The sequence below is a fragment of the Dipodomys merriami genome, unplaced genomic scaffold (assembly GCF_024711535.1).
Source record: "Dipodomys merriami isolate MVZ:Mamm:240054 unplaced genomic scaffold, mDipMer1.0.p SCAF_202, whole genome shotgun sequence".
NCBI lineage: Eukaryota > Metazoa > Chordata > Mammalia > Rodentia > Heteromyidae > Dipodomys > Dipodomys merriami.
The window spans coordinates 970,549-994,618 of NW_027203405.1; the positions used below are offsets into that span (position 1 = coordinate 970,549).

The 24,070-nt window shown below is 60.7% G+C and overlaps 3 protein-coding genes across 7 annotated transcripts in view; 1 reads left to right on the top strand and 2 right to left on the bottom strand.

The window, feature by feature from the left end:
- Nucleotides 1-4,470: 4,470 nt before the first annotated feature.
- On the bottom strand, nucleotides 4,471-11,381 carry Tepsin (TEPSIN adaptor related protein complex 4 accessory protein). 2 transcript variants are annotated; one of them, XM_070031618.1, is made up of 13 exons: nucleotides 11,032-11,381; nucleotides 10,138-10,210; nucleotides 9,750-9,841; nucleotides 9,523-9,616; nucleotides 8,875-8,942; nucleotides 8,645-8,723; nucleotides 8,472-8,543; nucleotides 7,543-7,731; nucleotides 6,858-7,032; nucleotides 6,622-6,735; nucleotides 6,434-6,512; nucleotides 5,969-6,103; nucleotides 4,471-5,642 (listed from the first exon to the last, which is right to left on the bottom strand). In XM_070031618.1, the coding sequence occupies exons 1-13, from the start codon at nucleotides 11,077-11,079 to the stop codon at nucleotides 5,178-5,180; spliced, it is 1,683 nt and encodes a 560-aa protein (XP_069887719.1). In that variant the 5' UTR covers nucleotides 11,080-11,381; the 3' UTR covers nucleotides 4,471-5,177. The 2 variants fall into 2 exon arrangements, with proteins under 2 accessions (XP_069887719.1, XP_069887718.1); XM_070031617.1 differs by having other exon boundaries at nucleotides 6,622-6,750.
- A 22-nt stretch (nucleotides 11,382-11,403) lies between these two features.
- Ndufaf8 (NADH:ubiquinone oxidoreductase complex assembly factor 8) lies at nucleotides 11,404-13,050 on the top strand. The gene is made up of 3 exons (XM_070031619.1): nucleotides 11,404-11,487; nucleotides 12,134-12,244; nucleotides 12,835-13,050. Exons 1-3 carry the CDS (start codon nucleotides 11,404-11,406, stop codon nucleotides 12,862-12,864), a joined length of 225 nt encoding a protein of 74 aa, XP_069887720.1. The 3' UTR covers nucleotides 12,865-13,050.
- A 2,075-nt stretch (nucleotides 13,051-15,125) lies between these two features.
- Nucleotides 15,126-24,070, bottom strand: part of Slc38a10 (solute carrier family 38 member 10) — a 44,892-nt gene continuing 35,947 nt past the window's right edge. Inside the window, exons 12-17 of one of the 4 annotated variants that reach the window (XM_070031621.1) lie at nucleotides 20,717-20,884; nucleotides 20,067-20,486; nucleotides 19,459-19,545; nucleotides 18,604-18,627; nucleotides 16,836-17,012; nucleotides 15,126-16,636 (exon numbers count right to left, since the gene is read on the bottom strand). In XM_070031621.1, the coding sequence (XP_069887722.1) occupies nucleotides 15,588-16,636; nucleotides 16,836-17,012; nucleotides 18,604-18,627; nucleotides 19,459-19,545; nucleotides 20,067-20,486; nucleotides 20,717-20,884 (1,925 nt within the window). In that variant the 3' untranslated portion in view covers nucleotides 15,126-15,587. Of the gene's footprint in view, nucleotides 16,640-16,835; nucleotides 17,013-18,603; nucleotides 18,628-19,458; nucleotides 19,546-20,066; nucleotides 20,487-20,716; nucleotides 20,885-24,070 lie in introns of all 4 variants that reach the window. The other 3 variants (XM_070031620.1, XM_070031623.1, XM_070031622.1) reach the window with 3 other exon arrangements.

Genomic DNA, 24,070 nt, shown 5'->3' on the forward strand with positions numbered 1-24,070 from the left:
ACTTCTGGGTGTGCAGTAATTGTGACTACCACCCCCATCCAGGCACAGAGCGCTTCCCTTCCCAGACCCTGCTTGTGGGCTGTCTCATCCTTGGCCGTGACCCCTGGCCACCCCATCGGTAGCTTTGCCTCTTTCAGTGTTACACACTGGCACAGAGAGCCCCTGCTTCCTCCCCCCGGCCCCCAGCTCAGGGGGGCAGGGGAATGAGATTCATCCTCTGCACAGTGTCCCAAGCTGTGGGCCCTGACATTTATCCTCTGAGCACAGCTGACCAATGGGGATGGCTCCAGCTTTGAAAAGTTATTGAAATGAGCAGCTATAGACATTTGCTAATGGGCTTTTGTATGAACAAGGCTTTGTATTTCTCTTGGGTAAATACCTAGGGGAGGGAATGGTGGATTATATGGTATTTGCTTAAGCTTTGTAAGAAACAGCCAAACTGTTTTCTAAAGAAGTTGCATGTTGCCAGGCACCGGTGGCCCATTCCTATATCCTAGCCATTCAGGATGCTGAGATCTGAGGATCACTGTTTGAAGCCAGCCCAAGTAAGAATCTCAACCAGCACAAGGCCAGAAGCAAAGGTATGGCTCAAGTGGCACAGTACCACTTGGGTGGATAAAGCTGACAGAGCCTAGGCTCTGAGTTCAAGCCCCAGCACTGGCACACACATAAAAAAATGTTACTTATCACACTTGCACCACACGGGATAAGTTCCGATCACTCCAGGGCCCCTGAGCACATGGTATTGTCAGGGTTTTGTTTGTGTTTTTTCCCCCCTAGTTGTACTAATAGGTGCATAGTTGTATCCCACTTGACTTTCAGTGGTTTTTCTTCAGTGACATTGAGAATCTGTGTGCTCATCTGCCAGGTGTCCACGTTTCTTCATGTCTGTTCCTGTCTTTTACCCATTTTTTTTCTCAGAAATAAATGATTGTGGGTCTGTTCCTGAATGGCCTATACCAGCACTGATTTAGCTTTCCACCAACATCAGACTGTGACTAGTTGAGCTTGTAAGAAATAAGCTCATGACTTGCACATTTGTAAGCTTGTTACTCTCTTTTAAAAATCCAGCAGGGGAAGGCGGCTCAGTGGTACAGAGCTTGTCTCACATGCATGGGGCCCTGGGCTCCATTCCTCAGCACCACATAAACTAAAAAGGCCAGAGTGGTAGAGTGCTCGCCTTGAGCTGAAGAGCTAAGGACAGTGCCCAGGCCAGAGTTCAGGCCCACGACCGGCCAAAAAAAAAGAAAAAATCTGAAGAAAGAATTCAAAGAGGACATTAGGAAACGGAAAGACCGTCCATGTTCATGGATAGGTAGAATCAATATTGTGAAGATGGCAATATTACCAAAAAAGATACAGAAATTCAATGCAATCCCCATCAAAAACCCAATGATGTTCTTTACCAAGATAGAGAAAACAACCCAAAAATGCATATAGAATAATAAAAGACCTAGAATAACCAAAGCAATTCTAGGCAAAATAATAATAATAATAATACAAGTAGTATCACAATATCACAATACCAGATATCCTAATACCAGACCTCAAGCTCTATGACAGCGCCATAATAACAAAAACAGCTTGGTATTGGCTTAAGATCAATGGAGCTGGGCGCAGGTGGCTCATGCCTCCTGTAATCCTAGCTACTCAGGAGGCTGAGATCTGAGGATCGTGGTTCACAGCCAGCATGGGAAGGAAAGTCCTTGAGACTCTTATCTCCAATAAGCCACTCAGAAAACTGGAGGTGGCGCTGTGGCACAAGTGGTAGAGTGCTCGCCTTGAGCTGAAGAGCTGAGGGACAGTGCCCAGGCCCAGAGTTCAAGCCCCACAACCAAAGGGGAAAAAAAAGATCAATGGAATAGACTAGAAGACCCACTGATAGTCATCTGATATTTGATAAGGGAACCAAAGACATACAGTGGGGAAAAAAAATAGGCTCTTCAACAATTGGGTGTTGGGAAAACTGGGCAGCCATATGCAGAAAACTAAAAGTGGATCCTTGTTTGTCACCATGCATGATATCAATTCAAAGCGGATCAAAGACCTCAATGTCAGACCTGAAATTTTTAAACTACTGTAAGAAAGATTAGGAGAAACATTAAAACTTATAGATACAGGCAGAAACTTCTTCGATGGAGTCCCAGGGGCACAACAGATAGTCACTAAACTAGAAAGACAGCCAACCAACCAGAAGAGCAGCAGTATATGACAAAGGCCTAATATCCCATATATACGAGGAGCTCAAGAAACTAACCCCTCCCAAACCTAATACACCAATCATTAAGTGGGCAAGGGAGCTAAAGACAGACTTCTCAGAAGAAGACATAAGAATGGAAAGGAAATGCTTATCATTCCCAGCCATGAAGGTAAGATTCCATCTCACCCCAGTAAGACTGGCCAACTTCGTGAATTTGAACAACAAATGCTGGCGGGGATGTGGGAAAAAGGAACTCTATTACATGGTTGGTGGGAATGTAAAGTAGTGTAACCACTCCAGAAAGCAATCTGGAGGTTCCTCAAAAAACTAGACCTTCTCTAGACCCAGCCACAGCACTCCTGGGCATCTACCCTGAGCATCATGAGCCAGGGTGTGATAAAGATACCTGTACATCCATATTCACTGCTGCATTACTCACTGAAAGGATCCATCACCTCCATGCCAGGGGACCACTCAGAGGCAGGCAGCTACAGGAGGAAGACTATAACAAGGTTTATTAGAGGAGCCATATTTCCCCCGGAGCGCGAGCGCATGGCGACCTCCACTATCTAGGTAGCAGCAGGGTCTGGGGGTAGGAAGTGAGGTAGATGGAGTTCAGGTGGGAATGGGCAGAGAGAGGAAGGGGCCAGCTGTATGGTGGGAGCTCCGGGGCAGGGAGGAGCTCAGGTGTGGGTGGAGGTGAGGACAAAGGTGGGCATATGCTTACATTCACAACAGCGCAGATATGCAAACAGCCCAGGTGCCACATAACAGAGGAGTGGATCCAAAAAATGTGGTACCTATGCACAATGGAATTTTACACAGCCATTAAAAAGAATAAAATGGTGTCACTTGCAGGGAAACAGATGGAACTAGAATTAATCATGTTAAGTGAGGTAAGCCAAGCTCAGAGAGACATGGTGCATGTTCATTCTGATACATGAAGGTTAGATCTAAAACACACTGGCAGGTGATAAATTACACAGGATTCTAGATATTCACAGTGAGACCAAAAGAGGATACTCAGCGAGAAACACGAAGGCACAATGCTCAAGTGCCTCTTCGTATTTACATAAAATAATGCTCATACTGAAACAGACTCCTAAAGCTATGGAAAGAAGACTCTTTGTTTTCTTTACCTTATGTGCAGTGTATTTATGTGTATGTCTTCGGGAGGGTGGGGGCACAGAACTCAAGGGAAAAGGGTGAAAAAATGCCACAGTGGAGCTCTCTGGACATTGATGAAAGAATGCCACAGTGGAGCTCTCTGGACATTGATGAAAGTGAACTGTACAACTCGTGAGTGGAGATGGGAGGGAGGGAAGAGGGAAGGAACAAGACACTTTACACCCAAGCCAGGCGCGGGTGGCTCACGCCTGTCATCCTAGCTACTCAGGAGGCTGAGATCTGAGGATCCCGGTTCAAAGCCAGCCTGGGCAGGAATGTCCGTGAGACTTGTGTCCAATTAACCACCAGAAAACCAGAAGTGGCGCTGTGGCTTAAGTGGTAGAGTGCTCACCTCGAGCTGAAGAGCTCAGGGACCGGGCCTAGGCTCCCATGGACCAAAAAAAAAACAAAACAAAAAACAAAAAAAACACTGTACAAAAGGAAATGTACTAATTCCCTGATTCATGCACATCACCTCTATAGTAATAAATTACTCTTTCAAAGCCCAGCAGAGGGGCTGGGGATGTAGGCAGCTCAGGGGCACTGCTGAAAATGAAATGGCAAGCCAGGCACCTATAGCTCACGCCTGTGATCTTAGCTACTCAGCAGGCAGAGACCTGAGGACCTCGGTTTGAAACCAGCACAGAAAAGAAAGTCTGTGAGACTCTGATCTCCAATTAACCACCAAAAACACTGGAAGTAGAGTTGTGGTTCCTGTGGCATAACATTAGTAGACTTGAGCAAAAGAAACTCAGGGACACCACCCAGACCCAGAGTTCAAGCCCCAAGACTGGCAAGAAAAGAAAAAAACAAACTACTACCTAGCAGAGACTTTGATGAGGTCACCTTCCACCTGTAGCCATTTTGGGACGTGTCACCTTCACCTGTGGCCCTGGCTCTACTCCCCTGTGGCGGATTCTCTCTCTTGTCCTGGGCAGCGGTCACGCAAATGCTCCCAGTCAGGGATCCGAGCACTCTCCTGCCCGCAAGGGCGGCCAGGCAGTACTAGAGGGGCCGTGTTACCAGTCGGGAAGCGGTCCTGAGTGCCTGCCAAGCTCGTCTGAAACGCAGACACACAAGAAGGAAGCGCACGGGCCAGTCTCTGTAAACGCAGTTTATTGGGCCTTTCCCCGTCTGCAGGAGGTGGCTGTGGCTGTGGCCATGGGAGGGTCACGCAGGGACCTGACCCCCCGGCTCCCCCATGCTGAGGACCATGGCTCAGCTGCCACCACCTCCCTGGAGGGGAGGGAGGGTCTGAGGTAAAAGCCAAGGCCAGCGCTTGTGGCCATGGCCTGCCTGTGGCTGCTGCACAAAGTCATGTCCAAGATGTGTCTGGCAAGACTGGGGGCGGGGGGGGGGGGGGGAGTGGACGGGGACCGAGGTAGCCCTGGAGTCCTCTCCCGGCTCAGGGCCCCGGGAGAGCCCAGCAGCCCGGGTCGAGGGGCTGTGGCCTGTAGTGTGCCAGGTAAAGCTGGGCCCTCCTCAGATGGTCTCCAGCAGCAGGTAGCCAGCCAGAGGCCCCCCCCCCCCCGCCCTCGGTGGGAAGGGGCCGCCGCCTGGGGGCCCGTCAGGAAGCCGGCCCCCGCCCCCCGCCCCCTGGGCCCGGCTGGCTCCCTCCCACTTCTAGCAGCTCGGAGGTGGCCTGGGGCTGGCCAGGTGAGGCTGCTGCACCGAGGCCTGGGAAGGGGCTGGGTGGGGCAGGAGTCAGCCAGCGGGCAGCTGAGAGCCACTCCTGGGCGGGTGGCGCTGTGGGCGAGGGGCCGGGAGGGGCCTGAGAATGAGAAGGCCGGCTTACGGCCGGCCCACGCCATCACATGTTTAAGAATGCGAAAGCTGACGGCTCTGAGCCCAGGTGCTCTGGGGCTGCTTCTCCGGGGGCCGCCGTCTGCGGGGAGCTGGGGGCTGGGTGGGGCTCCCCCATGGCCACCCCAGACCCCAGGGGACGGGGACGTGCCACCAGCTCCATGCCAGCAAATAGGGAACCATGGCTCCAGGGGCCCTTGGCGGTGCCTGCATCCCCTGGGCCCGGCCCAGTCTTGCTGGGGACACTGGGGATGGGGAGGGGGCAGTTATCTGAGGGTGGGGTGGGGGCAGGGCTCGGAGGCAAGATCGGGGTGGAGCCCAGTGGCTGGAGGAAGACATGGCCCCCGGGAGGCGGCGCGGGGTCTGTCAACAGGTCAGACAGGCCTTGGACAGCAGCCAGGGGGCCGGGCTGGGCGAGGGGCTCGGGGGCCGGGGCCCGCTGTCCGCAGGAGGCCTCCAGGTACCGCAGGATCTGTAAGGAAGGAGGAGGCCGTGTGAGGAGCCACTGGGACGCGCCCTGTGGTCAGGCCTGCTGGCACTGCCACCACACATAGAGGACCCAGGGACCCCCGACCGGGGCTGGAGACGAAGAAAGCAGTGTGGCGTGGTGCATCTGATCACCACAAATTCCAGACACATGTGTCCCTGCAGCGGGCTGCTCATGCCCCTGGGAGCCATGCCCAGGGTGAGCTGGAGGCGGAGATGCGGAAGGGGCAGGGTGGGCACCACGGCTGGGGCAGCCGGGACAGCCTCTGCCATTCCCGGGCCCCGGCGCACGCAGGCCTGGCAGCTGCACACCTTGGTGGCCTTGCTGGTCACGGGTCCTGGGCTGCCGGCACTGAGCTCCCGAAGGCGCTGCTGGGCGAGGAGGAGGATGCGCTCCTGGGGCAGGAGGTCGGCGCTAGCAAGGGAGGCGACGGCACACAGTGATCTCTATGGGGCAGGGGGAGGAGGGGGACAGGGGACAGAGAATCAATGACTGGACTGCCCCACCCTCACTGCGAGGCCCTTCTGGGAGCCCCACGCACACCTCCTCTCTCCTGGCGGGGAGAGACACAGCGGTCCTCTCCCTACTGCCCTTCCCAGGGTGGCCCCAGCCATCCAGGGGACCCGCCCTGCACTCAGTTGGCACACTGCCAACAAGGCACACTCCCGACGTACACCGTACACAGATGAGCGAACACACGAACACACACACACACACGCATACACGCACGCATGTGCGCGCGCACACGCAGAGCAGGCCCACTCTGCAGCCCTTACCATCTGCTCGCCCTCACTGGCCTGGCCTAGCTGGCAGAGGAGCAGCTCCAGCACCGCCTCACAGTTGAGCAGGCCACACCTGTGCCAGGGAGAGGACGCGTGGGTAGGGCAGCCACAGACCCGTCCTCCCTCCCTCCCGCCCGCCCGTCCCGGGGTGGCAGCCCCGGGCACCGCGGCGGGCGGCTTACTCTCTGAGGAAGTGCTGCGTCTCCTCCCGGCTCAGGAAGGCACGTGGCCCTTGTGCCACGGCCCTCACCAGGCTCAGCTCCTGCTGGCAGTCACTCGGGGCCACGGCCTCGGCCCTGGCAGAAACACGGCTGGGTAGAGGCGGCTGGTCGCTGCAGGTGCGGCTGTGCGGCACCGGCCTCCCCCTCCCCCGCGGGGGGGCCCCGGGCCAGGGAGGAAGACGTCCTGTCCTGCTCACCGTTCCGCCACGCTGCCTAGCTCCCGGCCGGCCGCTGAGTAGCTGTCGCTGCCGCACCGACTGCCGGAGTCTGAGGCCCTGCTCAGGTCACTGGTCCGGGAGGAATTCTGGGAGCTGGGGGTGCTGTCCAGTTCCTCCCAGCCCCCTCCGGCCTGCCCAGGTTGGTGTCTCACAGCTGGGAGAGAGGGGGAGCAGGTGAGCGCTCTGGAGCTCAGGGCTGGCCTCTTCCCTGCCTCCCTGGACGAGAGACATAGACCGAGTCCTGAACTGAGCATGAGTGGCCTCCTAAGCAGACTCCGAAATCTCCCGGACTTGTGTGTACCAGTCCTGGGGCTTGAACTCAGGACCTGGGTGCGGTCCCTGAGCTTTTGTGTTCAAGGCTAGTACTCCATCACTTGAACCACAGCTCATTTTTGCCTTTTTTGGTAGTTAATCGGAGATAAGAGTCTCACAGACTGGGCTGGCTTCAAACCTCAGATCTCAGCCTCCTGAGTACGCAGGATTACAGGTGGGAGCCACCGGCACCTGACTGGCTTATTGCTTCTTGATTTTCCCACGCCCACTCCCCCTGCCCTGAGCTGGGCCGGGGCACTGGCTGGGTGAGGCAGCCCTGACCATTTGCCTCTGTGCCCCGTGAGTGACACAAGGAAGACCAGACCCAAGGGAAGGGCCCTCACCTCCGTACCTCGAGCCCCTGGAAGCAGGCTCCGGGCAGGGGGGTGACTGTGGCCGGCTGGAGGCGTCACGGCAGGCTGGTAGGTGTCGCTCCGTGGCAGAGGTCTCTGTGCAGCAAGCTCAGGCCCAGGGCGCACAGCTTTGGCCACCACCTCCGCAGCTCTCTGGACAGTGGCCAGAATGGCCTCGCCCGCAGAGCCTGTGCCCAGGAGGAAGGGCTGGCATCAGCGCCTGGGCCTCCCCACTGACTGTCCCCATGTTCCTCACAATGGAGTGCGAAGGAGATCGGATCACACTGCAGGGCAGAGGGCCCCTTGCAGGTCCTCAGGCTCTTCTGGAAGCTTCCTGGAACCCTCTGTTTTAGTACTTCTGGGCACTCGACTCACAGCAGTTAAGACCCGGGGCATCCTGAGACTTGTTCTGAGAAAGAGCGTCTTTGCCTTCGCTTGAAGGCTACTAGGCTCAGGCCAGGGAAGGAATGCCCCCAACCAAAGTCAGCCAAAGCCCTCAGAGCCATGACCAGACCGCCTGTACCACAGCCTGACCTCCAGCCCTGGGGCGAGGCTGGTGTCACTTGGAAGCTACTGCAGATGGCCATGCACACCCTTAACCATCAGCCTCTGGGGGTGCTGTTCCAGCCTGCCAGCACAACTCCCACTTGCAGCCGCTCTACACTTATTCTGTTCCAGACTGCCACTTCACCCGTCTAGCAGGGCAACCGATACCCGGATGCCATGTCTCAGCCTGGCTCCTCTTACCTGTCTGTGAAGAGGCCTGTCCACACCCATCCAGCCTTCCTCTCAGCTGGACAGACAGAGTGGCAGTGGGAACTCAGGAAGGAGGGTGGGAAATGCAGCTTGTGGGGTGGGGAGAGGGGACGGCCCTTCCGATCCCTGTACCCCAGCCATGTTGAGCCCCGCAAAGGCCCTCACTCCTTACCTGCTCGGCCCGGCTCCTTACTGTAGCCAAAACCCTGCAGGGCGCTGTGAGGCCTGGCCTGGGAGCCCATGCCTGGGGGAGGACACAGCATCAGCGCAGGCCCGCCCCTTCCCAGGACACTGGCAGAGGAAGAGGCCCGTGACGGGCTGGCGGTGGTCACGGGGGTCTCGTACCTGCGGGGGGAGGGGCCCTGGGTGACTGGGAGGGCGGGAGTGGCAGCAGGACGTCAGAGAACAAGGTGCTACCCAGGTCCTAGACAAGAAAGAAGCCCTCAGCGACCCACGGTCCTGTCCCCAGCCGCTCTGCTGTCGTCCAGCCACAGGGGCAGCGCCTTGCAGCCAGAGGCAGGGCCAGCACAGGGAGCATCCCAGCACAGGCCCCTGTGCTGCAGGACCAGACTTACCTGGGCAGCTGCCCGCACCTTCTGGTACAAGCTGTTCCCATGAAGAGGGTCTGGGGGCCCTGCAAACACTTCAAGGCAGAGAAGGTAGAATGGGGCCAGGGCTGGACACAAGCACGGCTGACTGTCCCCCCGCCCCCAGGGCTGCCCCAACAGGGAAGCACTTCAGCCACCCCAGTCCCTTCCCCCATGGCTGACCCGGGCCACCTCCCTTGGGACCCTATGTAGAGCCTCGGGCCCCCTTCACCTCCCACAGTGCTGAGTCCATCAGTGGCCATTGGCAGCGGCTGTCCCCCAGAGCTGAGCCAGCTTGCCGCCCAGCTCACCCTGCCCGAGCCAGGGACTCCCGACTGCTCTCTTTGGCCCACTCCTCGAACCAACATAAACTTTTAGAGCCTTCCCTGGATGGATCGTGGAAGCCATGATCTCTACCAAAGCCCAAGCACTTGCTTCTCAGTTCGGCCTCCCTCTGTTGAGAAGCTACAGTCTGGCAGTTCAGGATTTCTGTGTCCCAGCCAACTGTCCTCAAGCTTTGTCTGCATGGATTTCCCTCTCCACCCCTGCACAAACCCATATAGACAGCTTCCTCTCTCTACAGCTCCCTCCCCAGGCGCCCCTTAGCACACCTTTATCACACACCCCCACCCCTACCTGTGGCTTCTTGGATGAAGGCAGAGTTGCGTTTGAGAATGAGTAGGAAGGAGGATGAGCCGTGGCCACACAGGTAGAGCAAGATCTTTAGCACCTGGGGAATTGGCAGGTACGCAGGTGTGGTAGGGCCCAGCCACCCGCCGCCCGCCCGGGCTGCACATCCGCCCCTGTAGCCTGGCCACTTACCAGCAGCAGCTGGAGCCCCACAGGGCCACTCCAGAACTCACCTTGAGTTTCACGTGGCCAGAGCTGCTGTCCAGGCGGTTCAGGAGGTACTCCAGCAGGCACTGGCTACTGCCCAGGGACTCATGGGAGATTTCTGGGACACGCTCCAGTTAGGGAAGGAGCAAGCTGATGCAGGCCACTCCAAGACACACTGGCAGAGAGCAGTCTGCCTGCCTGCTGCCCTTGTTCTCCTTGGGTTACCCCTTCTGCAGGTACCTACCACAGGCCCCAAGCATGGCACTGCTCTTTCTGAGCAGAGCCCAAACCCAGTTCCTACGGCAAAGGAGCCCTGGATGGCCCTGGCATAGCAGGGCTCCTGGTAACGGGCATGCTGTACCAGGACCCCTGACATCCTCTCCCCGCCATGCCAGGAACACCGAGGAAGGATACTCGCAATCTCTTCAAAGAGGTAGCCAGGACATGGGATGTCATCATCTGATGTTCCCTTCAGGAGAATAGGGAGCTGTGAGGAAGCAAGAGCCGCCAACAGTTACCATCTCCCACAGCCACCAGAGGCGCTGGCATGAGCAGAAACCCAGGACCACCAGCCTGACCAGCAGGCACCTTCCTGAGAACAGCCCAAGGTCCACGTCCAGGCAGCATCATAGATGTGCGGGCTTATGTGACTAGCACGGTGCTACAAATAACCTAATTTATGGCTCTGAAAACCGGAAACAGCCAGGTATCCATGCTGAGATATTGAGGATTGGGTTTTGAAGCCAGCCCAGCCTAGGCAGACAGAACTGCGAAACAGCCAACAGACACGCAAAAGTGGGGTGTAGCTTGCGTGGTAACACACCAGCTGTGAGCGGAAAAAGTCAAATGAGTGAGGCCCCGAGGCCAGTCCTAGTTCGGGCACAAAGAAACCCTGCGAGAGACACTTGTCCTCACAGTTTGGTATTTCACACACAGTGGGGGGGGGGGGTCCAGAAATGCTTAAACTTGAAAATGGGGGGGGGAGGCGTCGGGTGCCGAACCCGGGCTGGGCCAGTCAGGTGGCCCCGACGCAGCCACACCCGCTACCTGTCGGGCACGCCCGGGCCCTGGGGGAGGGTCCGGCCCACGGCCGGCCGCCGCCCCGGCCGCCCGACGCGGAGCCCCGCGGAGGTGGGCTTCCCCGGGCCTCGGCCGGCGTCCGCGCTCCCCAGGCGCGTCTCCAGGCCCCGAGGCTCTCCCACGGGCCGCCGGGAGCGCGGGGCCGCTCCCGTCCCTCCGCTCCCTCCCGAGCTCGGCCGTTCCCGCAGCTCCAGCGCGGTCCCCGGGCGCCGGGCTGGCCTCACTCACCCGGTGCAGGAAGCTCAGACGGTCCCGGAGCGGCGGCGCGGCCGCCATGGTCCGGGTCACCTCCCGGCCGCCCCACTTCCGCCAGGCCCAGACTCTCCAATCACCGCGCGACCCTAGCCCCGCCGACCAATCACTCGCTGGGGAGGGACCCAAGTTTGGCTTCGAGGGCAGTTTCAGTATGAACCAATCCGAACTTGAGGAACAGACACAGACAAGCAAGATAGCCAATTGTACGACTCGGAGCGGGCAACGCAGGCCAACCAGGAAGATCAGGAAAGATTATGGGCGGAAGTGCTCGCCGTTCGAGCGTTGGACGCCGGAAGAGGAGGGACCCAATATGGCGGAGCCCACGGGTGCCAGAAAGGGCCGGTCATGTCTGGGAACGGAGCTGTGTGGGGGCGTGTGCGGACTCGCATGCGCGCCTTCCCCGAGCACCTGGCGGCCTGCGGGGCCCAAGTAAGAAGCCGCGGGCGGGGCCGCGCCTGCGTGGGGCGGCGGCGTGGGAGGAGGACGGGCGGGAGCCGGCGCAGAGGCGGGGGTCGGGGCCGGGGCCGGGGCCGGGGCCGGGGCCGGGGCCGAGGTCGGGGGCCGGGGTCGGGGCCGAGGTCGGGGGCCGGGGTCGGGGCCGGGGCCGAGGTCGGGGCCGGGGCCGGGGCCGGGGCCGGGGCCGAGGTCGGGGGCCGGGGCCGGGGCCGGGGCCGGGGCCGAGGCCGAGGTCGGGGGCCGGGGCCGGGGCCGGGGCCGGGGCCGGGGCCGGGGCCGAGGTCGGGGTCGGGGTCGGGGCCGGGGTCGGGGCCGGGGCCGGGGCCGGGGCCGGGGTCGGGGTCGGGGCCGAGGTCGGGGGCCGGGGCCGGGGCCGGGGCCGGGGTCGGGGCCGGGGCCGGGGCCGGGGCCGGGGCCGGGGTCGGGGCCGAGGTCGGGGCCGAGGTCGGGGCCGGGGCCGAGGTCGGGGGCCGGGGTCGGGGCCGGGGCCGAGGTTGGGGGCCGGGGTCGGGCTCGGGGTCGGGGCCGGGGCTCGGGGCCGGGCTCGGGGCCGGGCTCGGGGCCGGGGGGGAGGGGGGCTCGGGCCGCGGCGGGCCCTGACCGCGCCGTCTCCCCGCAGGCCGCAGCCTACGGCAAGTGCGTGCAGGCCTCCACCGCCCCGGGCGGCCGCCTCAACAAGGACCTCTGCGCGCGGGAGTTCGAGGCCCTGCGCAGGTGCTTCTCGGCCGCGGTAGGTGACGCGCCGCCGCCCCTGCGGGCGCCCCGGCTCCCGCCCCGTGGTTCTGCCCTGCGGCCCTCGCCGAGGGGCAGAGGAGAGGTCTCCACGGCGCGGCCCCAGGGGCCGTGGGGCCCCCGGCCCTCGCTGCACCCCGCAGTGTGTGCTGCTGCCTGAGCGGACTGGTGGAGCTGGCTGTAGAGAATGTTCCAGAACAGGACCAGGAGAAGCCGATAGTGGGGAGCCCGTGTTCCCAAGCAGCTGCGTTGCTCTTGACCCCGTGGACTCACGGGGAATTGGAACTCGGGGTGGGAAGCGGTTCTGGGTCTGCCCCACAGTGTCCGTTCTGCACGCATGCACTCGTTTCCCAGAATCCTAATTTCAAGTAAGTTACCATGAACCAATGCCGCCTCCCTCATGGCAGCCCCGCCACCCCTGCCTGGCGCCTGGCACAATCTCCACCCAGCCCCCGGGGCCCCTGCCACACACCAGCTCCCAAGTTTTCTGTGAGATACGTGGTAGAATGTGGTGTTTGGTGTGGTAGTTTTTTTACTAAGGTCATAACTTGGGAAGCAGCCATTCAGATGAAATGCTTTATTTTTCAGGCTGAGAAGGCCCTGATGGGAGGCTCCTAGGAAGAACCTTAGCTCCGGTCCTCACATCCACCACTGCCCATGGGCTGGGCACAAATGCCTCATATTGATGGCGCACACGGAATGCTCTTGGGGCTGAAAGGAGGTGTGAGCAGTGGCGTGCTTGGGTGTTTTCCAGTGTTGTATATGTAAGCATCTAAGTCAGATTAAAATGTGAGTGAACCAGCAGTGGAGTTAGATTAAATCTTTCGTTTCGAGCTTTTTATGCGTAGTGTACACGGCAGGTCTAGGCTGTGGAACTCTGCCCCGGGGCACTGCTTCACTAGAAGTAGCTACTCTAAAGAAGCTGTGCCTCTAACTTGACAGCCAGGCACAGGGCTCACCGAAGATGAAAGCCCAGCAACCACAAAAGGGGAGCCGGTAGCCTGGGAGACCTGAGCTTGGGCAGGACTTTGCTGGACTAAAGCAGCCAAGTGCTCGGCTGCCAAGAGCACCCCACTGTGCCAGCCCCTTCCACGTGCAGCAGCTGCCCCTGCAGCCTCTGCCTGCGCCAAAGCCCAGGTATGCCACTCCTGGCTTTGCTCCCACATCCCACACTAACACAGGTCCGACGTGGAGTGTGCCGCCCTACACATGCTCTTCACTCAGCGTGGCTGCGCCCCTGCGTCATGCTGCACACTGTGTGCCACCTGCTGGGCACCACAGGGACTACTCCGTCTCTGAGCCTCCTCAGGGTGGTGGTCCTACTGTTTCTGGGAGGCAGTCCGCTTGGAAACATGGCTTTCAGGACAGTGGAAGCCAGCCACTGTAGAGGCTCTGGAATGGCTGGGCTTGGTCCCACTGGGCAGGGCAGTGGTGGGTTTTAGGGGACCATTTCTGGCTTCATCCTGGGCTGAGCTGTGGTAATCAATAGCGGGGTTGCCCAGGAACAACTATCTCAGAAGCACTAACTTACCGTCCCTAAATTTGCCTGGAATTCAACCCGGGACCAAGTCTCATGGCACAGACTTCCGTGTTCTGACCCACTACAGCTCACGGGCTGAAGACTTCCAAGTGTCAGCCACGCTGGCCACACCTGTCAGGCCCCTGGTGATTTGTCTGCTTCCTCCACTCCCAGCGCAGCCCAGGCCTCCAACCTTGCCTCAGGCCGCAGGGCCACTTCTTTCAGCCCCTCAACCAAATTTCCTCCCGATCCTCTGGTGACTTGCTCCCACCCTCTGTCTCCCCGGGCTGCCTCCCCAGCCGATGGGTCCTGTGTGGGACTGCTCCTGCCTATCTGTCCATCTGGGCTGCCCAGCAGAATACTGAAACTGGCAAGTTGCAAAGGACAGAAATGTATTTCTCAGTCTGGACTCTGGAAGTCCAGGGTCCCATGCTGGTGTCTGGTGGAAGGGCCTTCCTGCTGCATCCCGGGGCGGAAGGGCTAGAGCAGTGCTGAAGGCTGTGAGCGTCCTATGGGCCCCTTGCCACCAGTGAGGGTGAGGATGGAGGCTGAGGTCCACCTCCACACCCACAGCAGCGCTGAATGTCAGGGGCCATATCAACCCAACAGCAAACGTCCTGCCCCAGCTAAGGAAGTTCTCCAAAGCCGCCGCATGCAGTGGCACACCGCTGGCCAGGCTCCGGTGTTCCCTATGCCCCTCATCTACAGCAGAGGCAGGCACCACGAGCAGTAGCCTACGTCACCATGACCGGGGCCCTGGGGCTGCCAAGGGGGCAGCTGTTTTGTAGGTGGCTCACTGGGGGGGCCAGCCTATGAATGCTGGCCTGGCCACCAGGTGTCACAAGACCAAACATCTGGCCATACACAGCCGCACCAGGACCCCAGAGCACGTCCACACGTGGGTCTTTCCAGGCCCCTCATGGCAGGGCTGGGGTGCACTCAGGGAACAGACGAGGCTCCTCCCCTGTCTGCCTCACCATTGCCTCTTCTGAACCAACAGATGACAAAGTGCACCCTCCCTGTCTGCCAGGGATGGCAAACCCATGCTCTCCTGCTGTGGCACCTGGAGTAAGGCTGCCGAGCACACTGGCGGGGGGGGGGGGGGGGGGGGGGGGGGGGGAAGAGGGGGAGGCAACTCCGGCTGCTCCATCTCAGGCCGACACAGACAGGGCGTGAAGGAAGCCTGCTGTGCTCACAGGAGGGCACAGCCCCCACCCCACAGCGAGGCCTGCGTGTCCCAGAGCACAGGCCGGACCTGCCCAGTGGGCGGGTCTTTCCCAGCACCCCCGCCCCCGCTGCCCCACCTGACACCTTCCAGAATCCCTTCAGGTCACCTCTGTTCCAACTTGACTCACAGGTGTAAATGGTCATTTACTTTTTTTTTTAATTTTATAATCAATTTCAAAGACTGGACCCCAGGGGGAGACACACCCTGTGTCCACCCAAGGCATCCGGCCACCCCCTGGGCCTGGGGATGGGGGGGTGCTTGCGGAGGTCTCCTGCAGCAGCACGGAGGATGTGGAGATGACTCTGAGGAGCGAGAGGCGGGCTGGAACCCAGCTTCCCGCAGAGGGCGCGAGTTGGATTAACCCTTCGGCCAGTGGGTCTGAAGACACAGAAGTGCGGCTGGTCAGCGAGCGGACCTTGGGTGGGCAGTCTGCGTGTCGATGCTGGCCAGCTGGCTGCGGGGCCCGCGGGAGCCCCGGCGGCCTCGGAGGAAGTGCTGCCGAGCCACAACCAGGACATGGTGTGGTGGGGGCTTCACGAGCCCCCCGCTGATAGGACGGCGGCCAGCAGCCCAGCCACAGCGGCATGGCTGTGCTCAGGCCTCCTCCAGGGCCCCCGGCAGCTGCTTCATCTGTCTGCTGTGGACCACCTGCAGCGCGGCCCCCGCGGCCTGGCGGAGCTGGGCATCCAGGGCTCCACGGAGGTCATTCACCTGGACGTCAGGCAGGGGGTTAAAGCTGATGATGACCCCATCCCTGGGGGCCGGCTCCCCCCGGGGGCCAGAGGCAACGTCCCGCCGCCGTCTCCGGAGGTCGGCACCGGCTTGGACTTTGAGGTCTCTGTTGGGTTTGGCATTGTCTGGCTTCTGACCCCCAGGGACAGCTAGTCTAGGCCCAGGCTCGGGGTCTGGGTCTGGCCTCTGAACGGGCTCTCGGAGGGCGGCGTCCTCCCTTGCTCTCTGCTGCTGGTGAGGAGCAGGTGCGCGGTCCCCTCCAGGAGCCTCTCTTCTCGCCTCTGGGGGACTATCCTGGTCCTTACTGGAGACGGCCTGGGGTTCCTGCTGACCCAACACAGCCTGGGACTCAGGGGCCATTCCTGCTGGTCCATGAGACGGGCCCACCACAGGTCCCAGGTCTCGGCTCGACTGCCTCCGCTTCACTGGAGGATCCCCAGCCTGCCCACCAGTTCCTGCTCCTGGCCGGTCAGCTCCAGCGGCGGCCACTTCCTTTTCAGAATGCTTCCTCTCTTGGGAACCTCCACCAACGCCGTTCTGGCCCAACTTGGGGACTTCCTCAGCCAGGCGCTTCTCCAGGATCCCAGGTGCCCTAGGAGGGTCCGGCCTGGGCCCTGGCTCCAAGTCCTTCACAGTGTCCACCACCTTGGGCACGGCGTCCTTCTGGTCCCTCCACTTGGGCTGAGGCTGGGCTGCCTGGGGCTCCGAATCAGAGCCACCACCAGGCGGCTCCTTGGCCTCCACCATGGAATCCTGGCCCAATTCTTGGGGTGGCGTGGGGTGACCCCCAGGACCTCCAAGCATAGACTGCACAGGCTGCGGAGAGGCGTCCTCCACCATGTCCCCCGCAGGCCCCTCCTGGACCTCCTTCTGTCCTTTGGGCACAGCTACCCCAAGCTCCGGCTGCATGTCTGCTGCAAAGGAACATGGCCATCGGTTTAGTATGCAAATGGACGCAGATGGCTGTTCCAAGGACTCCCTGCCCACAGGTGAGAATCCTGGATCCAGACGGAAAGACAGCCTCTACACCTTCAGGCCACTGAGCTTTAGACCCGATCCCTGGAGACATGCTTCAACCCAGTACCTGCCCAGCCCACAGGCCCTGCCTACCTGGCTTGGACTTGTCCTCTTCCTCGTCCTGCCTCTGCTGGCGGATCTCCTTGTGTTGCTCCTCGATCACAGCCAGCAGCTTCTCCTGCTGGTCCAGGAGGCGCTTCTGCTGCACCTGCTGCTCTTTGATCACCTGCAGCAGGACGGCATGGTCTAGCATCTCCACTCGGCCAGCCTCTGGGGAGAACACATACAGTCAAGATAGCTGGCTGCTGGATGCCCGTGCAGAATGACAGTGGGACAATGCCAACAGTCACCCGTGAAACCCACACACACTGTCTCTGCCAGCATACAGCAAGACATTCGGCAGAGGCTGGAGGCCCCAGGGCAGGCCACTGGCCGGCAGCTGCCCTGCCTGCCTCGGCTCAGATCCACACACAGATCCCCACAACCTGCCGGCTGCTGGCTACAAAGGCACGTCCAGAGAAGACCGAGGGGAGGAACATGCCAGGTTAGTCCCAACCCCACGTTTCACACATTCAGTTGGTACTTTCTTTAAGAAGGTTTCCTCCAAGGTGAGAATAAACTCGAGTCTTCACTACTCAGGAGACTGAGATCTGAGAATCTCATTTCAAAGCCAGCCCAGGCAGCAAAGTCTGAGATGCTGATCTCCAATTCACCACCAACCAGAAGTGGCTCAAGGGATAGAGCGCTAGCCTGAAGTGAAAAAGCTAAGGGATCGTGAGATCCAGGCCCTGAGTTCAGGCCCCAGGAAGTCCATGTTAAGGAGAGGGTAACAGGCAGGACAGCCGGTTGGGCCATGGGTGCGGCCCAGGCAGCTCTCAGCATGCTCTTAGCTGGAAGGGGACCCCACATCTCAGCAAGCTGCAGAGCAGCTGTAAGGAGTGGCTTCGTGTCTCAACCAGCTGCAGTGGACAGCTGGTTTTCCCCTACAAACCCTGGGGCAGATCCTTGGATTGTGTAAGTTTTCCAGTATACTCAGCTTTTAGATTAGGAATCTTAGTGAGATGAAGATAGGAATAGGAGTAAAAGCCTGAAGGAGGAGCATTCTGTGAACGGCGAGCTTCGACACCTGAGCACGCGCCCTGGGGGCTGAGCAGACACACGGGCAGGCCCCTCTCTGACAGTGACACGGTGTCTGGCTGGAGCCCTTCTGAGCGGCGTCCTCCCAGTGGTCTGTGGGCTCCCCTGGACGTGCGCCTGGCGGGTGGGGTTGAGGAGGCCAGCGACACGGAGGCCAGGACTGAGCCCCACGCACCGACAGGATGCCCAGAGGGCAGGCCCGCCAGGCCCAAGGAGCCCCCAAGGAAGGCTCCACCTCCACAGGCCACACCTCACTCTGGCCGCCCGTGGGTTCGGGTGGCGTGGTCATGGTGCGCCACCTCCACAGAGAGGCCCCACAGGAGCCGCCCCTCAGGCGGGCTTCGTTCTGAGAAGGGCAGGAAAGGCGCCATGTCCCGCCGGAAGCCACAGGGGACAGCTTGTGGAACAGCACGGAGGTGACAGGTGTCCTGGCCAGGGCCACAGGGTGGGGGTGGGGCGGGCACCACCGCATGCCAAGGATGTGACGAACCCAGGCCACACACAGTAGCAGGGGCATGCAACCGGCGGACAGACCTCACGTGGCCGTCCTCAAGAGAGCAAAGCCACGGGAGGGCCGAGGAGGACCTTGGCACTTGTCAAGGACAGGCCTGAGCAGGCACGCGCCCATGCGGGGCCCTCGCTGGACAGTGCACCACGCTGTGACTGCACCACCAACCCTCCACAAACACGCTCTTCGCTTCCATACACTTCTTTCCAGTCCTACCTGCTACTATCTTTTTAATTTCAGCTGTTCGTCCGTTGAGAGGCGTACGGAAGAAAGGTAAGAGAGGAAAACTGTGACAAGTCTCTTTTTCAGAAAGACAAAATAAATCAGAGAATCAAGCAGGTTTAGGTAACAGATTATAGAAATTAGAACCAACAGAGTCAGGTTAAAACCAGAGACAACACGATGCGTGAGCACGCCTTCCAAGCGACTCTGGACTCCGGGAGCCTGAGCTGCGCCCTGTGCGGTGCAGGGGTCCTGGGGCCACCGTCCAGAACGTAGGCCATGGCCCTGCTCCAGCCCGGCCCACGGGGACCGGCTGCCCCAGGCCCTGCTGGGGTTGGCCTGGGCAGAAAACAAAGCTGGGCACTTTACCAACCCCGGACACCCCAAACATAGGCCAGGTCCACAGACAGCCAAGGCTGGTGCCCAGAACTTCACCCCCGGAGAGCCGAGCAGCCCGCTGGCTCCCTGGCTCCCCGCCCACCAGCACACGTTCTTTTTAAAGGGGAGTCATGGAGATGAAAAGGTTCCTCCAGGGGCTGGGAAGGTGGCTCAGTGGTAGAGTGCTCGCCTTGCATGCATGAGGCCCTGGGTTCAATTCCTTAGTACCACATAAGCAGAAAAAAAAAAAGCCAGAAGTGGTAGTGTTGTTCAAGTGGTAGAGCGCTAGCCTTGAGCTGAAGAGCTAAGGGACAGCGCCCAGGCCCAGAGTTCAGGCCCCACGACCAGACCAAAAAAAAAAAGGTTGTGCAAAGAGAACGTGCTGGCGGGACCCAGAAGGGGCTGACCACCCTGGGAAGGTGGTGGTGAGGTGAGCGCCCGGCCGCAGGCCCCGCCCTCGGCCAGCCTTACCTTCTAGCTTGCTGCCGCCGGCCTGCTCTCCACCTGGCTGCTGCATGTCCTTCTGCCCTCCCTGCTCGGGCCGCTGAGCCTTCCCACCTGTGCACACAAACGCGCAGTTTTGCAGACACGGGGGGTGGGGGGGGAGGGCTCTGGGGAGGCGGGCAACAGATGTCCCCCCCCACCCTAAAATGACTCCGGGTCTCCGCCCCTCCCTCCCCCATCAGCACAGCTTATACTCAACCTGATGATTACCAGGGAAGTAATAAAAAAAATGCTTGACAATCTCACAGGCTTGTGGCAACAAGCCAATGTTAACCACCTTGGCCAATTAAGATGCAGGCCCCATCCTAACCAGCCTTAACAATGTGCTTCCTGTCAGGTGCTCTGCACCATCCTCCTGTGCACCCCGACACAGGAGAACAGCGTGGCACCTGACATTTAGTGGTCTGGCAAACAAGTGTGTGACAGATACCACGGTGGCTGTCAAGCCAGCAGCCCCTCCCTCTCCCCGCCAGCTGCTGGAGGCGCTGCCGCATTCACATGCTAATCTCGTGGAAAGAGACCAGGGATAGAGGGATAATCGGCTCCTCCAGAGCCCCTCCCCAGCCGACACTCACCCAGCTGGGTCTCCGCGCCCTTCTCTGTGGGCTTCTCCGCGTCCCCCGGGGCGTCGTGCACAGGCTCCACTTCACCTGCCGCCGCCGCGGCCCGTGGCCCGGGCTGCGCGTCCCTGTCTCCTAGTCTGGGGATGTCCTTCCTGCGCTGACCATCTGCTTCTGGAATCTGCTGGGCATCTCTAGGAAGGTCACCTGCTTTCGCCAGGGCCTGGGCCTTCTCCGGCTGCTGCTCTTCTCTCTGGGACTCAGGCGGAGGCAGCGCCCTCTGCCCCTTGCCCCTGGGGGCCTCCCTGCCAGCGTGCCTAGAAGGTAGCTTATTCCCTTCTGGTCCTTCTCCATCTTTTCCTTCATCTACCACCACCTGGTCATGAGGAACGGGAGGCTCGTGCCGGTGGGCCTCGCCCATGGGAGCAGCAATACCTGGAAGGACACAAGGACAGATAAGAGACCGAGATCAGGGTCTCTGGGTGCATCCTTCCCCAGAAACGGGTCTGGGCTTGGCCCCGGGGTGTGACGTGTACATCTAGTGCCCATCCCAAGCTTCCATCAGCTCAGAACTGTCCGTCCCAGGGGAAGGGCGAGATGCAGCTGAGCCTACGACGGGGTACAGGGAGGGTGGGCACCCAGTGCGGGCAGCCAGCACCACACACCTTGGCCCGGGCGATCCACCTGGGCGGCCTCCTGCTTCTCCTTGGTGTCCTCCCCTGCATGCACATCTACAGGGCCTTTAATCTGGGCCTGCTCCAGGTCCTCTTTCTCCACGGGCAACTTGGGCTTCTCCCGGCCATCCCCAGCCACGTCCACGACGGGGTCCTGGACTGTAAACAGAGCACAGTGAGCTGAGCGGTGCTTTTACCCAGTTCTCAATCAGCACCGCACCTGGTGGTGCTCCCTGGGTCTGATCATGTTCCCCAACTGAATGGAAGACCCTACGTAGTTTATTTTTTCCCCTTCTCTGATCAATCACGAGCAACTAAATAGCACGGAAGACTCACTTTTCATTTGTATTTGTAACAAAAACACGTCAAAATGCAGTGTATGCTTAACTGACAGTGTGCAAATCACGCCACGTAGGACTCGGCTATGACCACCAGGTGGCAGTACAAGCCCGCCACAGGCTGCCTGTCTCTGAGGATTGGTTTCCTTTCCAGGGCTCCCAGCCACAGGCAGCCAAGCGGGGAGGGAATGTGAGTTTGCAGTACTGCCGAGCCTTGCTGCTGGCGGGTATGGACCATGGTATGGACCATGACCAGCTACCAAAATGACTTAGTGCAAGGACTGCAGGAGCCACACAACACAAGGCCGCAGACCACAGAACTGACTCCAGAGGGGCCGACTAGGAAACTACTTCCATTTAACAGGATCACCTGCAGGTGTCTGACAGACACGGCAGACACTGAGAATAAAGAAAGGGCAAGCATTCTGAAAAGAGAATCATTTCATCCCTGCAGCCAAAGCAACCTCTCGGCCCCTCGCCTGGATACACAGATGGGGGGCGGGAGGAGGCAAAGGTGCAGAGGACCCCGAAAAGCTGTGCCTGAGTCTGTCACTACAGCAGGTGGGGTCTGACCACCTCCTGTGGCAGAGGAAAGTTCAGAAAGCCACCGTCCCTTTGGTAAGCCTCATGAACACAACCAAGCCAGCGGTCTGGTTAGCAGAAGCAGAAGCATGCGGGTAGGCCATGCTCTGTGGGGCCAGGCATCACGAGCTGGAGGGCACCTGCTTCCCGGGGACGTGGGCTCTGTGGCGTAGTTGGGCCAGGTGGTTGTGGGCACCCGACTCCATCTTACAACTAACCGCACTTCCTGAGTCAGAAGCACCGGCAGAGCCGTGCTCAGAGGACTGTGGGGTACGGAGACAGGAACCCCGTTCTCCGGTCTCTCTTAGCAGAACTCTCAGCAGGTATGGGCCGCAGGCGCTGGGCGTGGCTGCAGGGCAGGACAGGAACGCCCAGCAGGCCTGGGACTGCCCTGAGCGCTCCGGGGAGTGCTGGGCCGGCCTCGGGCGGAGGCTCAGAGGCAGGCCTGGCTGCCAGTGGGCATGGACAGAGCTTCCTCCACACAGAAGCTCTCCCTTCCCCAGACATGTGACTGGCAGCTAGGCGGACCCCTGACCTCTGCCTGCTTCCCGCAGCCAGATGATCACGACACACAAGTAACGATGCTGCCTGGCGGGCGTGGGGTGCCAGCGCCCCAGGTCAGTTCACACGGGAGCTGCTCGGGGCCGATGGCTGAGGATGCCAAGGCCCTGCCCCACAGATGGCGGTGGCAGCATCACCAACACCATCCCCCCACGGCCAGGGCCACAGGGCCTGCAGCACAGACCGTCTCAGAGGTCACTGCGCCCCGGGAGGGGAAGCCCAGGGAAGGGGGGTGGGGCGCGAGGCGGGGGCCGCTCCCCCGCCTGGGAGCACTGGCTGCCCCCGAGCATCTGGCGGTGGTGAAGAGGGAGACAGTTCCCATGGGGGCCATGCCCAGAGCAGCGCTGAGCAGTCCCACAGCGCAAGGACAGCTGGCGCCGAGACGCCTGCAAACGCCAGCCCTGCTCTTGGCAACTTCCAACCATGGCCGCCACTCATGGGCTAGCCTGGAGCCCAGGGCCTCGGGCAGCCAGGCTGGGCGTGCCCTAGCCCCCTCCTTTATGTTTTATTTCTACGTCTCACTGCTGACTGTATCTGGGCTGGCCCTCGTGATCCTCCGGCCTCTACTCTCCAGGAGCTGAGACGGCGGGTATGCACCAACACACCCAGGTGCTTTTCAAGCCAGGTCTCCTGGAGTCAGCTGCCCAACGCCTAATTATCTCATCTTCCCAAAGGTGGGCAGCTTCTGTGGCTTGGCACCTTGGCGCCTGGTACGTGGGGCCTGGGGTGGTGGACCAGGACCGGCAGCGTGGTGCGGGGCACCGAGGAGCCCCCTTCTCCCTGCCGGGCAGGTGGGGTGCCACTCTTGTCAGAGGCATGCAGACCCAAGTGTCACACACACACACACACACACGCGCGCCTGGCCAGTGGGACGCAGCAAGCCTCCCTCTGGACCCGCCACGCGGACAGCACCAGTGGGATGGACGCAGCAAGCCTCCCTCTGGACCCGCCACGCGGGCAGCACCAGTGGGATGAACTCTGCAGGCTGTGGACGTGCGAGGAGAAACACGTAAACTGTGAGAGGAGCGAGCGAGCGAGCGAGCAAGCGGGGGGCGCACAGAGCTCGGGACACAGGCCCGGCGAGGCCCAGGCCAGCTGGCGGTGCACGGTGCGGCCCTGGCTGGGGGGAGGAGGGCAGGCTGGCGGGGGCTCTCCTGAGGACGGCTCGGCCCCGTGGTAAGGAGCCCAGGCCCGTTCCCCTCCTCCGGCGGGGCGGCCAGCACAGGAGGCCCTGGGCCAAGGCAGGTCCTTGGAGCGGGGGTGACACCGCGGCCGGCAGGAGGCACAGGACAGCAGGACGTGGCCGTGTCCCGCTGGCGCCTGGGTCACCTCTGCCCAGGGCCTGACACCACTCGAGGCCCATCCCAGTCACTGCTGTCCACCCCACCCCTCCCTCCACACGCGCGCATCCCCGAGCTGGGACGGGGGGGGGGGGGGCCGGGGGGAGGTATTACAGACGTGCGCATCCCCGAGCTGGGACAGTGTGGGATATGGGGGTGGGGGTGGGGCACAGATGCGTGCATCCCTGAGCTGGGACAGTGTGGGATATGGGGGGGGGGGGGCACAGACGTGCAATCCCCGAGCATCCCCGAGCTGGGACAGGGTGTGGGATGGGGGTGGGGCACAGACGTGCACATCCCCGAGCTGGGACAGGGTGTGGGATACGGGGGGGGGTTACATCCCCGAGCTGGGACAGGGTGTGGGATACGGGGGGGGGTTACATCCCCAAGCTGGGACAGGGTGTGGGATACGGGGGGTGGGGGGGTACATCCCCGAGCTGGGACAGGGTGTGGGATACGGGGGGTGGGGGGGTACATCCCCGAGCTGGGACAGGGTGTGGGATACGGGGGTTGGGGGGGTACAT

Coding starts and splice junctions, on each gene's coding strand:
- Tepsin (XM_070031617.1), bottom strand. CDS start 11,079: ATGGCGGCCGCGCCGCCGCTCCGGGACCGTCTGAGCTTCCTGCACCGG. Junction 8,544..8,644: donor CAGGGCCCCTCCCCCCGCAG/GTACGAGACCCC, acceptor GTCCTCCCCCAG/GCATGGGCTCCCAGGCCAGG. Junction 7,033..7,542: donor CCTGCTTCCAGGGGCTCGAG/GTACGGAGGTGA, acceptor CCTCTCTCCCAG/CTGTGAGACACCAACCTGGG.
- Ndufaf8 (XM_070031619.1), top strand. CDS start 11,404: ATGTCTGGGAACGGAGCTGTGTGGGGGCGTGTGCGGACTCGCATGCGC. Junction 11,488..12,133: donor TGGCGGCCTGCGGGGCCCAA/GTAAGAAGCCGC, acceptor GTCTCCCCGCAG/GCCGCAGCCTACGGCAAGTG. Junction 12,245..12,834: donor GCAGGTGCTTCTCGGCCGCG/GTAGGTGACGCG, acceptor TTTATTTTTCAG/GCTGAGAAGGCCCTGATGGG.